Genomic DNA, 19429 nt, shown 5'->3' on the forward strand with positions numbered 1-19429 from the left:
TCACCAAGAAGCAAAGAGGGAGGACCCAAGTAAACAAAACCAGAAATGAACGGTGAAGTTAACAATGGACCCCAATCCTAGAAATAAAAAGGATTATAAAAAGAAAATACTTCGAACTCTATTCCAACAAAATAAACAACCTAGACGAAATGAACATATTCCTAGAAAATAAAATCTTCCAAAAATGAATTAGAAAGAATAAAAAAATCTGAATAGGCTGATAACTACTGATGAAATTGAAGCAGTAGTTTAAAACTCCAAGCAAACAAAAGCCCTGGTCCAGAGGGATTCCCAGGGGAGTTTTACCAAATTCTCAAAGAAGAACTAACACCTCTACTCCTCAAACTATTCCAAAAAATTCAAGAGGCAGGAACACTTCCAAACTCTTTCTATGAGGCTAGCATTACCCTAATTCCAAAAACAGATAAAGACATGGCAAAGAAAGAGAATTACAGGCCAATATACCTGATGAACACAGATGCTAAAATCCTCAACAAAATTTTAGCAAGTCAGATCCAGCAATACATTAAAAAGATTATACATCATTACCAAGTGAGATTTATTCAGGGGATGCAAGGTTTGTACAATATCCTCAAATCAATAAATGTGATACAGCACATAAACAGATACAAGACAAAAATCACACGATCATATTAATCAATGTACAAAAAGCATTCGACAAAATCCAACACCCTTTTTTGATAAAAACTCTCAGCAAAGTGGGACTAGAGGGGGAATATACCTCAACATAATAAAGGTCATATATGAAAATCCTACAGCCAACATCATACTCAATGGGCAAAAACTAAAACCATTTCCCCTAAGAATAGTAACAAGACAGGGATGCCCTCTTTCACTCTTGTTCAACATAGGTCTGGAAGTCTTGGCCATAGGGAGCAGATAAGAAGAAATAAAAGGCATCCAATTAGAAAGGAAGAAGTAAAACTCTCATTTGCAGATGGCATGATAGTATACTATACACAGAAAACCCTAAAGACTCCCTCAAAAAACTACTAGAATTAATAAATAAATTTGGAAATGTAGGATACAAAATTAACGCCCAAAAATCCATAGCATTTTTATATACTAATAGTGAACTCTCACAAAGAGAAACTAAAAAAAAATCCCATTTACCATTGTAACAACAAAAATTTAAGATACTTAGGATTAAACTTAACCAAGGAGGTAAAAGACTTGTACTTTGAAAACTACAGTACTGTAGAGAGTGCCTGGGAAGGCACATGAGCATTTCTTAAAAAATATTGTCAGCTGAATCCAGTGCCATCCTGGAACCCCGCTTTGCCAGAGGCAGGACTGTTGTCAGCTTGACCTTCAGCCCAGGTGCCAGGGGGTGGGTTTTGCTATTTAAATCCAGCCAACCACCAGGAAAGAATATGACTCAGGCCCACCCAAGAATACGCATAATCTCCTTTGTCTTGACCTTTAGTAAAACTTCCTGGTTTTTGCTGTATAAAATAAACACGCTGTATTGGCTCTGGGTCCCTGTCTCTCCATCAGAGGACAGTGGTCTCATCAAGCCCCAGCTTTTTCCTTCCATCTCTGTGTCTGTCTCTTTCATTTTCTCAATCCCCAGCAGCCCCTACTCAGGAACCGGACCACTCTCTAGCTGCGCTGGACACGGAAAAGAGAGAAATATTCACACAGTACATTAAAAAAAAAAGGAATATATATAAACAAATGGAAGAATATACCATGTTCATGGATTAGTAAAATCAACAACATTAAAATGTCCCGATTATCCAAAGCAATCTAGATTCAATGCAATCCCTATTAAAATACAAAAGGCTTATCTCACAGACCTAGAAGACTCCAAAACTTAATATGGGACCAAAAAAGACCCCGAATAGCTGCAGCAATCTTGAGAAAGAAGAACAAAGTTGGAGGAATCACAATACCAGGTATCAAAAAAAGCCTGGTATTAGCACAAGAATAGGCATACAGAACAATGGAACAGAACAAAGAACCTAGAAATCGACCTAAGCCTTTATGCTCAATTAATATTTGACAGAGGAGGCAAAAGCATACATTGGAGCACAGTTTCTTCAATAAATGGTGTTGGGAAAATTGGGTAGATACATACAAAAATATGAAACTAGACCACCAACTTACACCATACAGAAGAATAAACTCAAAATGGATAAAAGGCTTAAATGTAAGTCGTGAAACCATAAAAGACCTAGAAGAAACTATAGGCAGCAAAATCTCAGACATCCTTCATAGTGATGTTTATGGATACATCTCCTATGACAATGAAAATGAAGGAGAAAATAAACAAATGGAATTACATGAAAATAAAAAGCTTCTGCACAGCAAAAGAAACCATCATCAAAATAACGAGAGTCCACCACATCGGAGAACATATTTGGCAATGAAACATCTGATAATGGGTTAATCTCCAAAATATACAGGGAACTCATACAACCTAACAAAATTAAGACAAATAATCCAATTAAAAAATGGGCAAAGGACCTAAACAGACACTTCTCCAAAGTGGACATACAGAAAGCAAAGAAACATATGAAAAAATGCTCAAAGTCACTAATCATCCGAGAAATGTAAATTAAAACGAGATATAATTTCACACCTGTCAAAATGGCTATCATCAACAAATCAACAAAAGACAAGTATTGGCGTGGTTGTAGAGAAAAGGGAACCCTCATGCACTGCTGGTGGGAATGCAGACTGGTACAGCCACTGTGAAACAGTATGAAGTTTCCTCAAAACATTAAAAATGGAACTCCCATTTGACCCACTGATCCCACTTCTAGGAATAAATCCTAAGAAACCTGAAACACTCATCAGAAAGAATATATGCACCCCTATGTTCATAGCAGCATAATTTACAATAGCTAAGACTTGGAACAGCATAAGTGCCCATCAGTAGATGAGTAGATAAAAAAAACTATGGTACATTTACACAATGGACTATGCAGCAATAAGAAAGAACTCTTACCATTTACAACAGCATGGATGGACCTGGAGAGTATTATGCTGAGCAAAATAAGCCAGTCAGAGAAAGATAAGTATCACATGATCTCACTCATATGTAGAATCTAATGAACCAAATAAACTGATGATCAAAAGTAGACCCAGAGTCACAGAAGCATGAACAAACTGTTGAACCTCAGAGGAAAGTCAGGGGAGGGTGGGGAGGAAGAGATCAACCAGCATGTTGATCAAAATTAAAGAATGTAAAGGTGAAAATGTAGGTTAGAATTAGGACAAGAATGTCTTTAGCCATTTTCATTAGAAAACACTTATTTATCCAAGACCCAAGTAAAAATGTCAATTCCTCTTTAAAGGATGTATTCTAACTCTTTTTTAAAATATATATATATATATATGTGTATATATATATATATATATATATATATATATATATATATATATATTATTGATTTTTTTACAAAGAGGAAGGGAGAGGGATAGAGAGTTAGAAACATCGATGAGAGAGAAACATCGATCAGCTTCCTCCTGCATACCTCCTACTGGGGATGTGCCCACAACCAAGGTACATGCCCCTGACCAGAATCGAATCTGGGACCTTTCAGTCCGCAAGCTGACGCTCTATCCACTGAGCCAATCCGGTTAGGGCCATTCTAACTCTTGAAGGCAATTATCACTCTTCTGTATTGCCACCCACCCATTTCCTCTCTTCATGTCTAACTCCCAGAGATTACTTATTCATCACAAAATCCACATTTTCCATGAACCACCATCTTGGTTCAAACACAGTTCCTAACACATAAGCAGCATACAAAATGTATTTGTTCAATCAACTATAGTAGAGTAAAATGAGACGGAAGATCCATAGACTGAAAAACTCAACATTATAAAGATATCAATTCTCCCTAAATTGATCTATAGGTTAAAGTAATTCCTATCAAAATCCTAGGTAGGTATTTATTCTATAGACAAAGACAAGCTTATTCTAAAATTTATATGGGAAGGCACAGGCTCTAGAATAGCTAATATAATCTTGACAAAGAATAAAATGGAAATAATCACTCTACCTGATGTTTAGGCTTACTATGTAGATACGATGAGTCAAGACCACATGATATTGGTGAAGAGATAGACATACGTCAATGAAATAAAACAGAGACCCTAGCAAGAGACCCACTCAAATATGCCCCACTGATTTCTGACAAAAGTGAAAAAGTAATTCAATGGAAGAAGCACAGTTTTTTCAACAAATGGTGCTATAGCAACTGGATATCCATAGGCCATGCACACAAAAAGTTAACTCAAAATGGATCATAAACTTAAATGTAAAACATAAAACTACCAAATTTTTAGAAAAAAATTTTTTTTTAAAATCTAGTGCTAAGTAGACTTCTAACCTAAAAGCACACTCTAATATAAGGAAAGATTGACAAACTGGACCTAACCAATGAAAAACTTTGTTCTGCAAAAGACCACATAAAGAGGCTGCAAAAGACCACATAAAGAGGCTGAAAGACAAACTACAGACTGGAAGAAAATATTTGAGAACCACATATCTGACAAAGAAGTAGTACCTAAACTACATAAAGAATTTATAAAACTCCACAGTAAAGAAACAAACAATCCAATAAGAAAATAGGCAAAATACATGTATAGACATTTTACTGAAGAGGATATAAAGATGGCAAATAAACAACACTAGCCATCAGGCAAATGCAAATTAAAACTGCAATGAGATACTACTACTTAGCTGTATTGAGGATGCATAGCAATCCTATCCTATATAATAAAACCCTAATATGCAAATCAACCGAATGGCAGAAGGACCTGCGGAATGCTGTCACTATGATATGCACTGACTACCAGGGAGCAGACACTCAATGCAGGAGCTGCCCCCTAGTGGTCAGTGCACTCCCACAGGGAGAGCACTGCTCAGCCAGAAGCTGGGCTTAGAGCTGGCGAACGCAGCGGCGGTGGCAGGAGCTTCTTCCGCCTCTGCTGCAGGCAGGCAGTAAGGAGCGAGGGGAACTGGGCTGCGAGAGTCCCAGACTGTGGGAGGGTGCAGGCCGGGCTGAGGGACCCTCCACCCCAGTAGGCCTCAAGTTGTTATACAAAAGAAAACCACAATGAGAAATGACCACTACAATGTTTAAAATACAATACACAGCCGAAACCGGTTTGGCTCAGTGGATAGAGCGTCTGCCTGCGGACTGAAGGGTCCCAGGTTCGATTCCGGTCAATGGCATGTACCTGGATTGCGGGCACATCCCCAGTAGGAGATGTGCAGGAGGCAGCTGATCGATGTTTCTCTCTCATCGATGTTTCTAACTCTCTATCTCTCTCCCTTCCTCTCTGTGAAAAAATCAATAAAATATATATATATATAAAAAAAATACAATACACAAACACTGTGGATGCACAGAAACTGGATCACTCGAATTGCTAATGGGAATATAAAATAGTATAGCCACTTAAGAAAGTTTGTCAATTTCTTTAAAAAAAAAAGTGAACATGCAACCACCATGACCCAGCAATTGCACTCTTAAGTACACAAGTGTTCACAGCCAAAACCAGGATATAACCCAGATGTTCATAAACAGGTGAATGATTAACAAATTGTGGAATACCCAAAGGATATAAGACAATTCAGCAATAAAAACAAAACAAAACCTGGAAACCAAGATGGCAGCATATGTAAACACCTGAAATTGCTGCCTCGCACAACAACTTCAAAAACACAACTAAAAGACAAAACGGACATCATCCAGAAACACAGGAAGGCTGGCTGAGTGGAAATTCTACAACCAGAAGTAAAGAAAAGCACACTGAGACGCAGAGGAGGTGCGGAAGTAAAGTGCAGAGGTACGGAGGCGCGTGCAGAAAGGGCTGGCAACTGAGGAGGTGGGTGTCTTTTTCAATTGGGAGGGAGACACAAGCTCCCAACGGCCCTGACTCCAGTTCCGGGCGAGTCTCTGGGGACCCAGACTCATACACGGAGAAACTGGACTGTCTGGCAGCGGGCAGAAATCAGAACTCGAGGACAGCTTTCTCAGAGGTATAGGTGGAATAGCAGTAAAAGTGACGGAGTACCTAACCAAAGGATTTTACTTTTATCATTTTTATATACAAGACTAGAGGCCCGATGCACAAAAATTCGTGCAAGAGTAGGCTTTCTTTCCCCTGGCTGTGGGCACCGGCTTCCTCCGGTCTAATTACCATATTACCCTTTTATTATTACAGATAATTATTATTATAGATAATTTTTAAAAAGTCACTCTCAATCCTAATAATAATGCATGCCAAAAGAGTACCTAAAAAGTAAAAAGTACTCAACCTGTATATCCATTAACATAGATGGCAACTCCACTAAAAATTGTAGATGAAGTTCCATCCTTCTGCATTTCAGCATCTGATCGAAACTGTTCCTCCAATTTCTGGACCTTGGCAGCCATATATCCACCCTAGAATTAAAGAAAAGGTAAACACTAATCACAAAAGTTATACTTTTACCCCCTTACCCCTTTTCTTAAAGAAACTTCTATTTAAAAAGACTTTATTCTGTGCCAATGACCAAAGTATAATGATGACAAAGGTGTAATGCTAAACATGAACCAGAGGCAAGGCAATAAAACAGGCAGGTCAAAAGAGACTTTTCCCTCTTTTGACTCTATTTTTAATAATTCTTTAACATTTTTATAATAAGTTATTTCAAAATATTAAACAAAAATAAGAATATGTAAAATGTCAGAAATAATAAATTTAATGCCACAAAATATTGTTCTTATCTATAAAATCAAGCAAAAGTTACATCAAAGTTTAAACCAATTAAAATTTAACATGTGGTCAATAAGTGTATATTTTAAATGGGCTTCCACTATCTTCTGTATATAGAAAGCTTAAAAAAACTTCATGTAAAATGAAGCAGCTTGAAAAAACAGTATAGTCCTCTATACATGTAGATAAGAATACAATAAAGAATTCGGTGACTAAATTCTGGATCTAATCAATCTATGACAAATTTTTATTAGATAACAGGAACCTAAAAAAAGAATATAAAAACATTATCATTTTTCCTACAGACATTTACAAATCTAAAAAGCATGCCTGAATTCAGCTACATTTCCCCCAAATATTTAAATAATTAAGCTTAATTGATTTAAATTATCAATTAAGTTTTTATTGATTTATCTAGATCAATTAAGAGTATCAATTAGGTCTTTAAAAAAGTAGTACACATTTTTTTCAAAATGCAAATGACTTCATTGTTTTTGATTATTCAAATATTGAATGCTCACTGCCAATTTTTTAAATATAAAGAAGAAACTTTAAATTAGCTATGATCCCATTCATTGTTAACATTTTAGGATATTATTTTCAAAGTTTATATCTATGCCTCAGAGCATAGCAGCTTTACAAAAACAGAATCATATATATCAATATTCCTTTATAACACAACACCCTTTTAAGTCAAGACCATCTGCCAGTTTAAAAAATATAAAGCTAAATAATGGCTGCAGTGTTTCACTGTATAAAAATAATTTATTTAACTAACTCCCTATTCTTGGATAGCTAAGTTTTCCTGTTTCTCAGTATTATTAGCAATGCTGCAATAAAATTATCACACAATAAATTGTGTGCGCTATAATATTTATTTCTCAGGATAAAATTCCTGCAAGTTTAGGGGTTCAAGTTGAGCTTTCTACACATTGTGAAAACTCAGAGTTGATATCTAAAGTGATTTATAATTTAGAAAATGGCTTAAATCACATTATAAGCTATAAAAAGAATGAAAAATATCTAGACAGTTCAATATAATTTTTATTCTTTTAAAACACACCCATTTTCCCCAGCCATCATTTTCAGCTCGCCTCCTCCATCCACCTCGTCTCATGGTGGAGTTTCTGTATTAGGGAGAAAAAATAAAATCAATCTTATAACATAATATACTAATTGATATTTTACTTCAGTATCAAGAAAAATAAAAAATTAAAATACAAATGTTTAATTCATAAAAGTTGAAAGTATAATACCAAGTGAAGAAAGTTTTTCCAAATTTTCACAAGTGACATTTGTTCCTAAAAACACCCTCCTACAGGTGAGTATCAGGTTTTAATTACAAGTACTTTAAATTTAAACAGGAAAACCTTTTAGACATTCCTGATCAACAATCCCAACACCTACTTATGTAAAACATCACCAAATCTGACTAACATGGTCGTGATTACTTGTTAAGGATTAATCAGTGTTAACAGAACCTAAGAAAACACATTCCTTTATGAAATGACCTATAGTATGGCTCTTAAACTCTGTCTTTGCTATTGTATACTGGGCACTTAAGAGTGCACTCACAGTGTAATTCATCTATTACGCAAAAAGCCCTTTAAAAAAATCAAGTAAAATAACACACCTACTAAAGCAGTGATTTTCAAGTGTGCCACACACAAAAGAAATTTTTTTAATCATCACCGGAGGACATGCTTAGAGAGGAAGGAAGAAAGGGAGGGAGGGGGATAGAGACAGAGAAAGAGAAGCATTGATAAGAGAAAGAAACCTCAATGTTTTGCCTTCCACACATGCCCTGACCAGGAACAAACTGGCAACCTTTCAGTGCACAGGACAACACTTCAGTTATTACTTCTCTCAAGATGAGGCCAACCAACTGAGCCATTCCAGTCAGGCCACAAGAATTTTTAAAACATGCAATAGCTGACTATTTAGTCAGGGGCACTCACCTCTTTTCCCTTAGATTGTCAAATTAAAAAACGACAATGGCCAACACAATAGCTGTCTGGTGTGAATGAATCAAAGTTATACCTATTTTTATAGTTACACTGGCAAAATATGTATTGTTTGGTATGCCATAGAATTTTGGTAATTAGTTTATGTGTGCCATGAGATGAAAAGGTTGAAAAGTGCTGATCTAGGGATTTGACGCAGAAAGATTACACTGATAAACTAGGAAATCTGGCATTTTCCTTAAGCAAACACTTGACCATCTGTACTATAAAATTACCAAAATGACCAAATGATAGCTCAGTGGCTAGCAAGGTATAAAATGACTCCTAAGCCTGGCTGTTGTGGCTCAGTGGTTGAGCATCAACCCATGCACCAAGAGGTCACTGGTTCAATTCCCAGTCAGGGCACATGCCTGGGTTGCAGGCTGGATCCCCAGAAGAGGGCATGTAGGAGGCAGTCAATTGATGTTTCTCTCTTATCGATGTTTCTCTCTTATTGATGTTTCTCTCTTATCGATGTTTCTATCTCACCCTCTAAAATTCAATAAAAAACATTTTTAAAATATTTAAAAAATAATAAAATGACTTCTACATCAAAACATAAGGCTAACCCTAAATGGCTACATCTTGAGACATGACTGCATTATCCTTCATAAAATTAACATGATTTCCATTTAGGCATTATTTTCTTCTAGTAACTATATGTAGGTTAATATCAAATGGTTCCCCTATGTTACTGGAGAAGCCTTATACATTATCCAAGTCAAATCAGCTTTGATATGGTTTTTAAGGTTTTGTTATTGAGTAACATCTTAGAACATGACAGCATATATTTTCTTTCAAATATTTCTATTCTTGGTATATTGTGGGATGTAGTTTCTCCTTTCTGACATTTATGTTAATTATAAATTTTTACTGTCAACCTTTGAAGGGTGTCTAAAAGATGTGTGGAGATATGCTCAAAGAGTTAAGTCCAACAGAGCAACAAAGTGCAAAGTGATTAACTCTGATTAGGGGCTGCTGGTGCTGAGGGAGAAGAGTTTTGTTTTTTCAAGTTTGAGAAAGGCAGGGCATGGCTACCCAAGGTTCATCATGAGTCTCAGAACTGCCATATTTGCTTTGCTGAATACTTGTTTTCGCGAGGCTTACTTTGTCCAGTCCCTCAAGATTTTCCCCCTTATCTTAAAGGAGTCTTGGGAAATTTGTTAACACACAGTCCTTGACTTCATATAACCTGAATCCATATATCTGCTCTAACAAGTAAAGAGAGTTTGGGAGTTCTGGCTATTAGATTAAGGATGTATACCCACAAAAAGTAAATGCAACAATCTGATAAATGAGGCAAATTTTAAAAATACAATATATTTTTAGTTTAATTCATTTGCCCAATCATTTAAGAGCCTCTTATTTAAGAGGTATTGTGTATCCACTAAGAAAAGCCAATATGAAAATCCTTACTGATGGGTTAATGAGGATAGACAAGTACAAAACAAAGCTGCAATAAAAAAACAAAAACAACAAACACATTTTAAAGGTTCTTTACCCATTCCAGAGTAATATAACTATCCCAGACAAATGTTTAAAGCTTCGAAAAGTAAAAGAAATGAGAATAAAGGAATTAAAATTGTAATTTCATCATTTCCACTAATTTAACCCATGTACAGCAAACTCCTAGTGGTCCAGGATTCAAAGAATAAGACCCCAAAAAAGGGAAAAGGAAACAAGAAGCATATTTCATTTTATACATTCAAATTCAACTTGAGAAAATTCCATAACAAATAGTAAACTAAACAATATGGACCAAACTTCCTGCTGAGGAAGAGGAAAGCTACACAAAACATTGATTTTAAAAAATTGCCTCAAGGCATACAAGGTCCAGCAAATAATGAATTACTGGGCCAAGATTTAGAAGATGACAGAGAGGACTCCTGCCAGCTCATGTTACCTTTCCCCACACAAACTGGGACAGCTTTTCTCGCTGAGGGCATTTGGCAACTCTAGAAGAGTGGCTGAGAAGATGGACAATGTTTTTGAAAACAAAAATCACAGTATTAAGCGAACAGAAGTTGCAGTTCAAAGGTCTTCCAAGGATATAAATCTGCACACTTGGGATGAAGACCCTAAGAGTAAGAGTAAGCTGAAAGTAGGCAGACCATACTTTGCAGAACATGTATCCTGCCCAGATTATTTGTCTCTGAAAGCAAATTAAGGTGATTTTGGATTGTTAGTGCCGGAGTATCTGGTGAAGCAAATGTAAATCCTCAGTGGAGAACATCCTAAACTCCACATACTTGTACAATCTTGCAAATATAATGTCTGGCACACAAACAAAACTAACCAGGCACACAAGATCACACGAGTGAGAACCAACAGCAACAACAAAATAAACAGATCCACAGACACTTCAGATCCTGAATTTAACAAAGACAAGTATCAGAATATGGGTAAAAAACTGGGAAGTATACAAAGTAGTAATTAAATGCTAACTCTAGAATTGAAACATACCAGAAGTAGATGGGCAAATTAATAAATAAAAGCAAATAAAGAACAGTTGAAAATAAGTAACAAGAAAAGATCCAGATAAAGGAGTAACAGACACAAAATGATAGAAAACATGGGAGGGAAAAAGATAAAGGATATTTAAGAAGGTCTAACTTAAGTAAATTTGGGAGGGAAAAAAATAAGAAAAACAAGTTATATTTGAAGAAATAATGGCTAAATCATTCTAAAACTGATTAAAGATATCAAGCCACAAATACGAGAAATCCAGGGGGGGAAAAAAGACATCTATATTTAGATATATACTAGAAGTATGGAAAACTAAAGACAAAAATATATACATTGAAAGGTGACATGAGTAGGGAGAACAGAGTGATTCCATTCAAAATACACAAAAGAACAAATTAACAGACAGCCATCTTTCCAATAGAAACTAAAAGAGTTAGAAGACAACAGTTCTGGGGAGAAAAAATCATTAACTTAGAATTCTATACCCAGAAAAAATCAGTTAAGAATAGAATAAAGGCATTTCAGGCAAATAAAACAGAAGCTAATGGCATTAGCAAACTTGCACTGAAGGAAACCCAAAAGGATATCCCTCAGGTGAAAGGTAAATTCTCTTACAGAAAAAGAAAAGGCAAACAGTAAATATCTGGATAAATCAATGTTAAACAATGACTGGATAAAAATACAATACTGGCAATCAGCTGTTTGTAGCATTAATATATAGCTTAAGTGAATCCAAAGATTATGAAAAAGAGGAACTGTTTCTAGTCAAGGCTCTGTCACTAACTGGTTTCACTGATCTCTGGGAAATCTTAATTTCTTGGATCACAATTACTGTCACCTGGGTCTCTTACTATAAGAGGTTAGAACAGTTGACTACTGGAGTTCTGTTAACTTAAAAAACAGGTAAACTAAGGAAAGCTCAAATTACCATAAACTGAGTTTATTTGGAAACTAGTGGCCTGGTGCATGAAATTCATGCACATTAAAAGGGAATTAGAGGAAATATTTTAATATTGCTATTTGCCCTTTCTCTATAATACAAGTGTCAGAGATGAAAAGAAAAGTAGTAAAATATATATGACAACCTCCCTCCTGTCAGAGTTTGCGGCATGCCGCAGGACCCAGAGTCAAGTCCCCGCCCAACCGTGTGCGCCTCAAAATTGTGCGAGACCCAGACCCAGCCGGCCCCACCCCCGTCAAGCCCCGCTGGGCGGGGGGCGCAGCCTCTGGTCTCCCGTCAAGCCCCACTGGGCAGGGGGGTGCAGCCTCAGGTCCCCCAGCCCCAGTGTGAGGGCACGATGAACATTTGCATATTAGCTCTTTATTATATAGGATAGCAGAAGAATTGCATGCTGTAACAAGGTACAGGAGAGCCTTGAGGGGTGAAGGGAGCTGTATTTATTGGCAAGGAGTGCAAAAAGGGGGAACTTCAGCTAAAGTCTACGCAATAAGTTCACTAGCTGGAGAATGGGGAGGGTGTTCTGGCAGATATTCATTGGTTTTGGTCTTCTGTAAATCAGGCATTTACAGGAAATCAGTCTCTTGGTTCTGAAGTTCACACATGCATGAGATTCTCCATTTCAAATCCTCCTGTTCCATTTTAGATTGAAATCCTTTCACAGTTCTCTTTGGTGCACTATACAAGACACACTGAAAAACTATTTTCAGAAACTAAATATAAAAAAATAAAATAACTATATCCATCTTTGTTAGCAATGTATTTCAAGGATTTTATTATTTAACAATGTTGCTCTACATTTGTTTACTTATTATACAGATCCCTTTTACTTATTCCAGAAGGTGACAGATAAGGCAACTTGTTCTATCAAATTCATTTAAATAATCTATGTTTAGGCTAAGATTGCCCATGACAATAAATTAGGGGTAAAAACATAACTAAATCTGGCCTTTACTGAACACTAGGAGTGGCAACTTATCAGCCGTGTCACTGCTGGATGACATCAATTGTATAACTTTCTTTTATCAGACAGTCAATGCTAAGCAATTCAGTATATAGCTGTAGATTACATTACATATCACAGCTAATTATGTCATCTAAGAAATAACTTAGAGACCACGTATAGGAGAACCCACACTAGACTACTAACGGCATAATACTCTGTGAAAGCATGATACTATAGTAGGCACTACTGAGACAAATGAAAAATAGGCACTCTGTATGAGTTCTAAAAAGAAATGAGCACCAATCAAGGAAATACTAGCTCTACAAATAAACTTAAAAGAAAGATTTTAGGCAGGAATAATGGGGGGAAAAACCAGCAAACCCTGGAGCATCAAGTGAACTACATGACCCAGATCCATAATCCTGGTCAAGAGCAGTGACAGACCACGCTGGCAAGCAGCAAAGCTATCAGACAACCTGAACTGCATGGCCAAATAAAAGGGAGACTCAGGTGACAGGATGTAAACAGTAAGTAGGATTATCACACTTCTGTTGATATGTACATGGCATCAAAGACTGTTTATACTTCCCTCATTTCTGTTAGACCCACACTCATCTGCTTTCTGATACTCAAGATACCACAGAATGAAAGTATGAAAAATATGCTAAACATGTAAAACTGCCTTGCCCGGCTAGCATGGCTCAGAGGTTGAGCGTCAACCTATGAACCAGGAGGTCATGGTTCAATTCCTGGTCAGGGCACATGCCTAGTTTTCAGGCACAATCCCCAGTATGGGGCATGCAGGAGGCAGCCGATCAATGATTCTCTCTTATCATTGATGTTTCTATCTCTCCCTCTCCCTTTCTCTCTGAAACCAATAAAAGATAAAAATAAAAAATTGCTTTTAATCTTGTATATGATAGGAAGTCAATAAATTCTTGTTGAATAAAGAAAATAAACTTATATATAAAGCATGGTAGTAATAGCGATATGTAACAAGTATAGTGTACCTCAATATATCAATATTCAAAACTCCACCTTGCATATTTAATCTTACCTACTCTTTATTTCTCTTATTTTAAAACAGCTTTCCAAAAATTCACAACAGAATCCTGTGCTGTTTAATAGTCAGCAATATGATAGACACTCCTTCCTCAAAAAGTAGCACAGACAAGATTAGCAAATGACACACACTTTTGGTGCTAACCAGAACCACAAAACAGATAGAATTAAGTATAAATCATTTAAAGCAGTGGTCGCCAACTGGTGGTCCGTGAGGTCCAAAAGCTTGGCGACCGCTGATTTAAAGGGTTCTAAAGACTACGGTGCTTCCTTGGAAGCATGAAATCACGAAGTAGCTAACATAAAACCCTGATCTTGGAAACTGGTATGCCATGAGTAAGGCTTACCTTTCTGCTAACCAGTAAGAATCTTTGAAAAAGGGGCTTTGTTAGTGCCCTGACGCCATATCCAGGGGAAAAGTTCCCCACTCTAGATGACTCATTTGCTTCTTCAAATACTGCTCTCCCTAGCATGGAGGAGGGCAAGAAGTCAGGCTATCACAGCTTGGGAGAAACAGTCCACAGAAATAAAACTGTTCTCATCCTCTCAGTTACCCACAACCTTCTGAACTACTAGTATAATGTGTCCTCTTGACTAACCCCACTCACTAAGAGAATGTCCTTCATGGACAAGCCATCCAATTCCCAAGGTAGGCTTGTTAAGTAAAAAGTGCCTACTAGTTTTCAGATGAAATTCCTGCAGACTGGGTTCCAACCTACTAGGTGTACCAGTTAATAATGTGGATTTTTTCAATAGGTGGAGTTACACATATGTTGATGTATATGCGATTTGACATGTATGCTATTTTGTTGTATTGACAACAAGCTTCAAAACTTCGTATGTCAAATTTCCTGAAGGTGTTAACATCATAGATATTTTTACACTTAAAAATGTCAAATTTCGTGCCAAAAAAAGAGCATTTGAGGGAAGTTTTAACGCATTGTATGCAGGAAACGTATTTATACGTTTTACGTATTTATACGTTCTACCAGTGTACTAGAGCACGGGACACGTACTAATATGTTTTTTATAGACTAGCGGTAGAATGCGGGTAACATATAAATACGCAAACTAAAGTTATCATGATTTTACTGAACGTTGCCATTTGCACAAAAAATTAGCAAAAATGGCCCGCACCACCCGTTAGCGCGCGATAAAAACTACCAGCAAACAACGTGTTAATTCATTACTTTATTTTGAAGAAAAGTGCTGCTGAATACTTCGGGAAGCTTATGGTGAACATGCTCCATCTCAAGATACTTGTGAATGCTGGTTTAAACGCTTTAAAACTGATGATTTCGATGTGAAAGACAAAGAATGTCCAGGTAAACCGAAAAAGTTTGAAGACCAACAATTACAAGCATTATTGAATGAAGATGCATGTCAAACTCAAAAACAACTTGCAAAAAGATTAAACACTGCTCAGCAAACAATTTCTGATTGTTTACAAGCAATGGGAAAGATTTTAAAGGAAGGAAAATGGGTGCCGCATCAACTGAATGAAAGACAAATGGAAACCGAAAAGTCATCAGTAAATTGCTGCAATGGCACAAAAGAAATTCTTTTCTGCATCAGATTGTGACTGGCGATGAAAAGTGGATTTATTTTGAGAATCCCAAATGCACAAAATCATGAGTTGATCCAGGTCAACCATCAACATTGACTGCAAGGCCAAATTGCTTCAGAAAGAAGACAATGCTCTGTGTTTGGTGGGATCAGGAAGGTGTGGTGTATTCTGAGCTTCTAAAACCAGGTGAAACTGTTAATACTGACTGCTACCGACAACAAATAATCAATTTGAACCACACTCTGATCATGAAACGACCAGAATGTGCCAGAAGACACGGCAAAGTAATTTTGCTTCATGATGATGCACCATCACACAGTTCAAAACCAGTTAAAGCAGTGGTTCTCAACCTTCTGGCTCTTTAAAACAGTTCCTCATGTTGTGACCCCCAACCATAAAATTATTTTCGTTGCTAGTTCATAACTGTAATTTTGCTAATGTTATGAATTGTAATGTAAATATCTGATATGCAGGATGGTCTTAGGCGACCCCTGTGAAAGGGTTGTTCGACCCCCCCCAAAGGGGTCGCGACCCACAGGTTGAGAACCGCTGCTTTAGACAATAAATTAAAAAATAAATATAAAAGGCTAGTCAAGCCCTGGCCAGATGCTCATTGGTTAGAGCATCAGCCAGTGGACCGAAGGGTCATGGGTTTGATTCCTGGTCAAGGGCGCATACCTCGGTTACAAACTCGATGCCCCAGCCCCTGTCAGGGTGCAACCAACTGATGTGTCTCTCTCACATCAATGTTTCTGTCTGTCTCAATCTCTCTCTCTCTTCCCATGCTCTCCTACCTCCCCTTCTACTCTCCAAAAAAACCAATGGAAACAAATGTCCTCAGGTGAGGATAGATCTTCTATATATACACACATATAAAAGCCTAATATGCAACGTGTCCTCTCGGGAGTTCGACTTAGAGACCAGGAGGTTGATTGCTCACTATGACATGCACTGACCACTGGGGGCAGCGTGGAACAAAGGAAGGCCCCGGCCAGCAGCCCAAAGGCTCGATCGGCCCTGACCACTGGCCAGGCCTAGGGCCCTTACCAGTGTACGAAATTTCATGCACCGGGCCTCTAGTAGATAGGTAAAAAAGGCTAATCAAAACCCACTACAAAAGAACATCATTTTGACTTTTTTACTGATTGTTGGTGGATATTACCTCCCCACTGAATGATGTTAATCACCAGGAGCAATCATTTTCATGCAAAAGTAGTATTTCATCCATTTTCTAAAGAATTATCAACATTATAAGTTTTCAAACAGTTCATAACACACCAGCAAAATTCCCACTACATATTCAGAAAATGTCCAAATACATATTCATCAGCGTTAATTTGTTGGCTACATATTTGTAACTCTATAAAGTATACTAACTATTAAATAATGAAATTGATTTTGAGTGGCTTTTATTCAGTCTCATTATTCTAGTTATATGTGCATGTAAGGGTTTATCCTCAACTTAAATAGTTGTTGGGTAGGTGCAGCTACTGCTGCTCATCTGCCAGTCAATCCACGAGCAGCATGACTGGCCTGCGTGTCTACAGCATGTTGGTCACTGGGTCACTCGAAATCAAATCTCAGCAGAGTGAGGTAACCTGCACCCTGGATGGGAAGTGCATCCAGTACCAGCTAATAGACATCTCCCAGGACAACACCCTGAGGGATGAGATGGGAGCCTTGGCAGGCAACCCACTGTCAGTGGGAATGAAAAATGGTGTAGCTACTATGGAAATCAGTATGACAATTCCTTAAAAAAATGAATATAGAATTAACATATGACCCAGAAATTCCACTTCTGGGTATATACCCAAAATAATTGAAAATAGGGTCTAGAAATGGTATTTTTACACCCATGTTAATAACAGCATTATTCACAACAGCCAAAAGATAGAAGCATTCAAAGTGTCCAGTGACTGATAAATGGATAAGCAAAATGTGGTATATACATGACAATAGTGTATTTTCAGCCTTAAAAAGGAAGAAGATTCGGATACATCCTACAAGGATGAACCTTGAGGACATTATGCTAGGTGAAAATAAGCCAGCCATAAAAAGATAAATATTGTGTGATTTTACTTATATGAGTTATCTAGAGTAGTCAAATTCATAAAGACAGAAAGTAGAATGGTGGCTGCCAGGGGCTTGGAAAGGGGGAAATAGGGAGTTGTTTAATGGGTTAAAGTTTCAGTTTTGCAAGATGAAAAAGCTCTGGAGGTTGGTTGCACAAGATGAATATACTTAACATTACTGAACTATATGCTTAAAAATGGTTAAAATGGTATATTTTATGTTTATATGTATTTTACTACAATTTAAAAAATAAAACATTTTTTTAAAAAAGCAAAGATGATAAAAAAAAAAAAAAAAAAAGACTTTTGACACTGGAAACACTCCACAGGCATCTGGGTTCACAGAGACCAACTAGCAAGCTACAGGGAAGGGGTGACTGGGAGTTCAGATGGTAGTACAAAGCTGAGAAAGAGACTACTTCCCTAAGAAATCTGTATAGCAGATTTTTTAAAATCTTTTAGGAGAGGGCAGTGGGAACGGGTTTGCAGAATTAATTTATCAGGACCAACTATTGTCCTTATAAGTAACTAAGTAAATGAAGTACTGGCACATAGTCACTAACAAGGTCTGTCAATACCTGTTCAAATGTGCTCTTATTTGGTCTTATGTGAAAAAGGCTTTACCACCAGATAAATAGCTTTTTATATAACATTTAGATACGAAAACACAGCTGTTTTGATTCAACCACAGACACCATCATGGTTCTCAGACTGCTGAAGTTATAAGGGCACAAGACAGATTCTTGAATTTTGTATCCCAAGGAAGTAGAACCTTCTTCCAGCCCCATCGCACACACTACAGTCAGGATTTTACTTTGAAGAGACCCTCGCCAATCTATTTAAAACAAAAACAACTAGATGAAGAATATTGAGCCCTTGTAACAATGTCCAAGAAGCACAACTACTGGCTCTAGTCTTTAGCATATACTCACTTGTAGTGTAAAGGAAAACCCCTATTCTGTAAAACTACTGTTTGGAATTCTCTGCTATTCTTTGGACGGCCTCTTATTCTGAAAAAATAACTTGGCTTTCTAGCCTGCTTGAATAATGGGGGAGATAAACTTAGCTGTCTGACCTTGTAGGCCAGAGACTAGATACATCCAATGCCATGCCAGGTGCATTTTTTAATTGGATAGAACTGTGTAGTTTTCAAGGCCGCCGCCAGCAAGCGCACAAAGGGCTGGCTCTTCCATAAAAAGGGAAGTTCTGCTTGTAGCTTTGCTTAGAATTTGGATTCATTTCCCTAAGCCCACCGCAGTGAATAAAGTGTAACTCCAAACTCTCAGAGCGCTGCTTGGTTCTTGTCCAGTTTTTCTGTAACAGTAGGGATTCTAAACCAAGATGAAAATTTACATCCTAAGAATCATAGCTGTGTATTTATTATCCTAAATAACTGTATTTCATATATTTAAAATACTTTTCAAAAACATATAAAAATAAAAAGGCAAGATATTTAGACCAGATATTATTCCTAACCTGATAAATCCTTAAAATTTTTCATTTTAAAGTGGTTTTTCCCCCTTCAGTATATTGACACATTTTCCTATTACCAATTTTTTTCTGCTTCAATAAAACAATTCCTGTACTATATTAGGTACCATCTTGATCAATACC

The 19429-nt window shown here is 37.0% G+C and overlaps 1 protein-coding gene across 6 annotated transcripts in view; it reads right to left on the minus strand.

Moving 5' to 3' along the window:
- Nucleotides 1–19429, minus strand: part of REV1 (REV1 DNA directed polymerase) — a 101846-nt gene that overhangs the window by 65711 nt on the left and 16706 nt on the right. For 4 of the 6 annotated variants that reach the window (XM_036302296.1, XM_036302293.1, XM_036302292.1 and 1 more), the window contains exons 2-3: nucleotides 7805–7868; nucleotides 6302–6428 (exon numbers count right to left, since the gene is read on the minus strand). The exons of 1 other annotated variant lie outside the window; for it this stretch is intronic. In XM_036302296.1, the coding sequence (XP_036158189.1) occupies nucleotides 6302–6428; nucleotides 7805–7858 (181 nt within the window). In that variant the 5' untranslated portion in view covers nucleotides 7859–7868. Of the gene's footprint in view, nucleotides 1–6301; nucleotides 6429–7804; nucleotides 7869–19429 lie in introns of those variants that run through there. One more of the 6 variants, XM_036302295.1, reaches the window with a different exon arrangement.

Source organism: Myotis myotis, unplaced genomic scaffold (assembly GCF_014108235.1).
Source record: "Myotis myotis isolate mMyoMyo1 unplaced genomic scaffold, mMyoMyo1.p scaffold_m19_p_30, whole genome shotgun sequence".
In the NCBI taxonomy this organism is placed as follows: Eukaryota; Metazoa; Chordata; class Mammalia; order Chiroptera; family Vespertilionidae; genus Myotis; species Myotis myotis.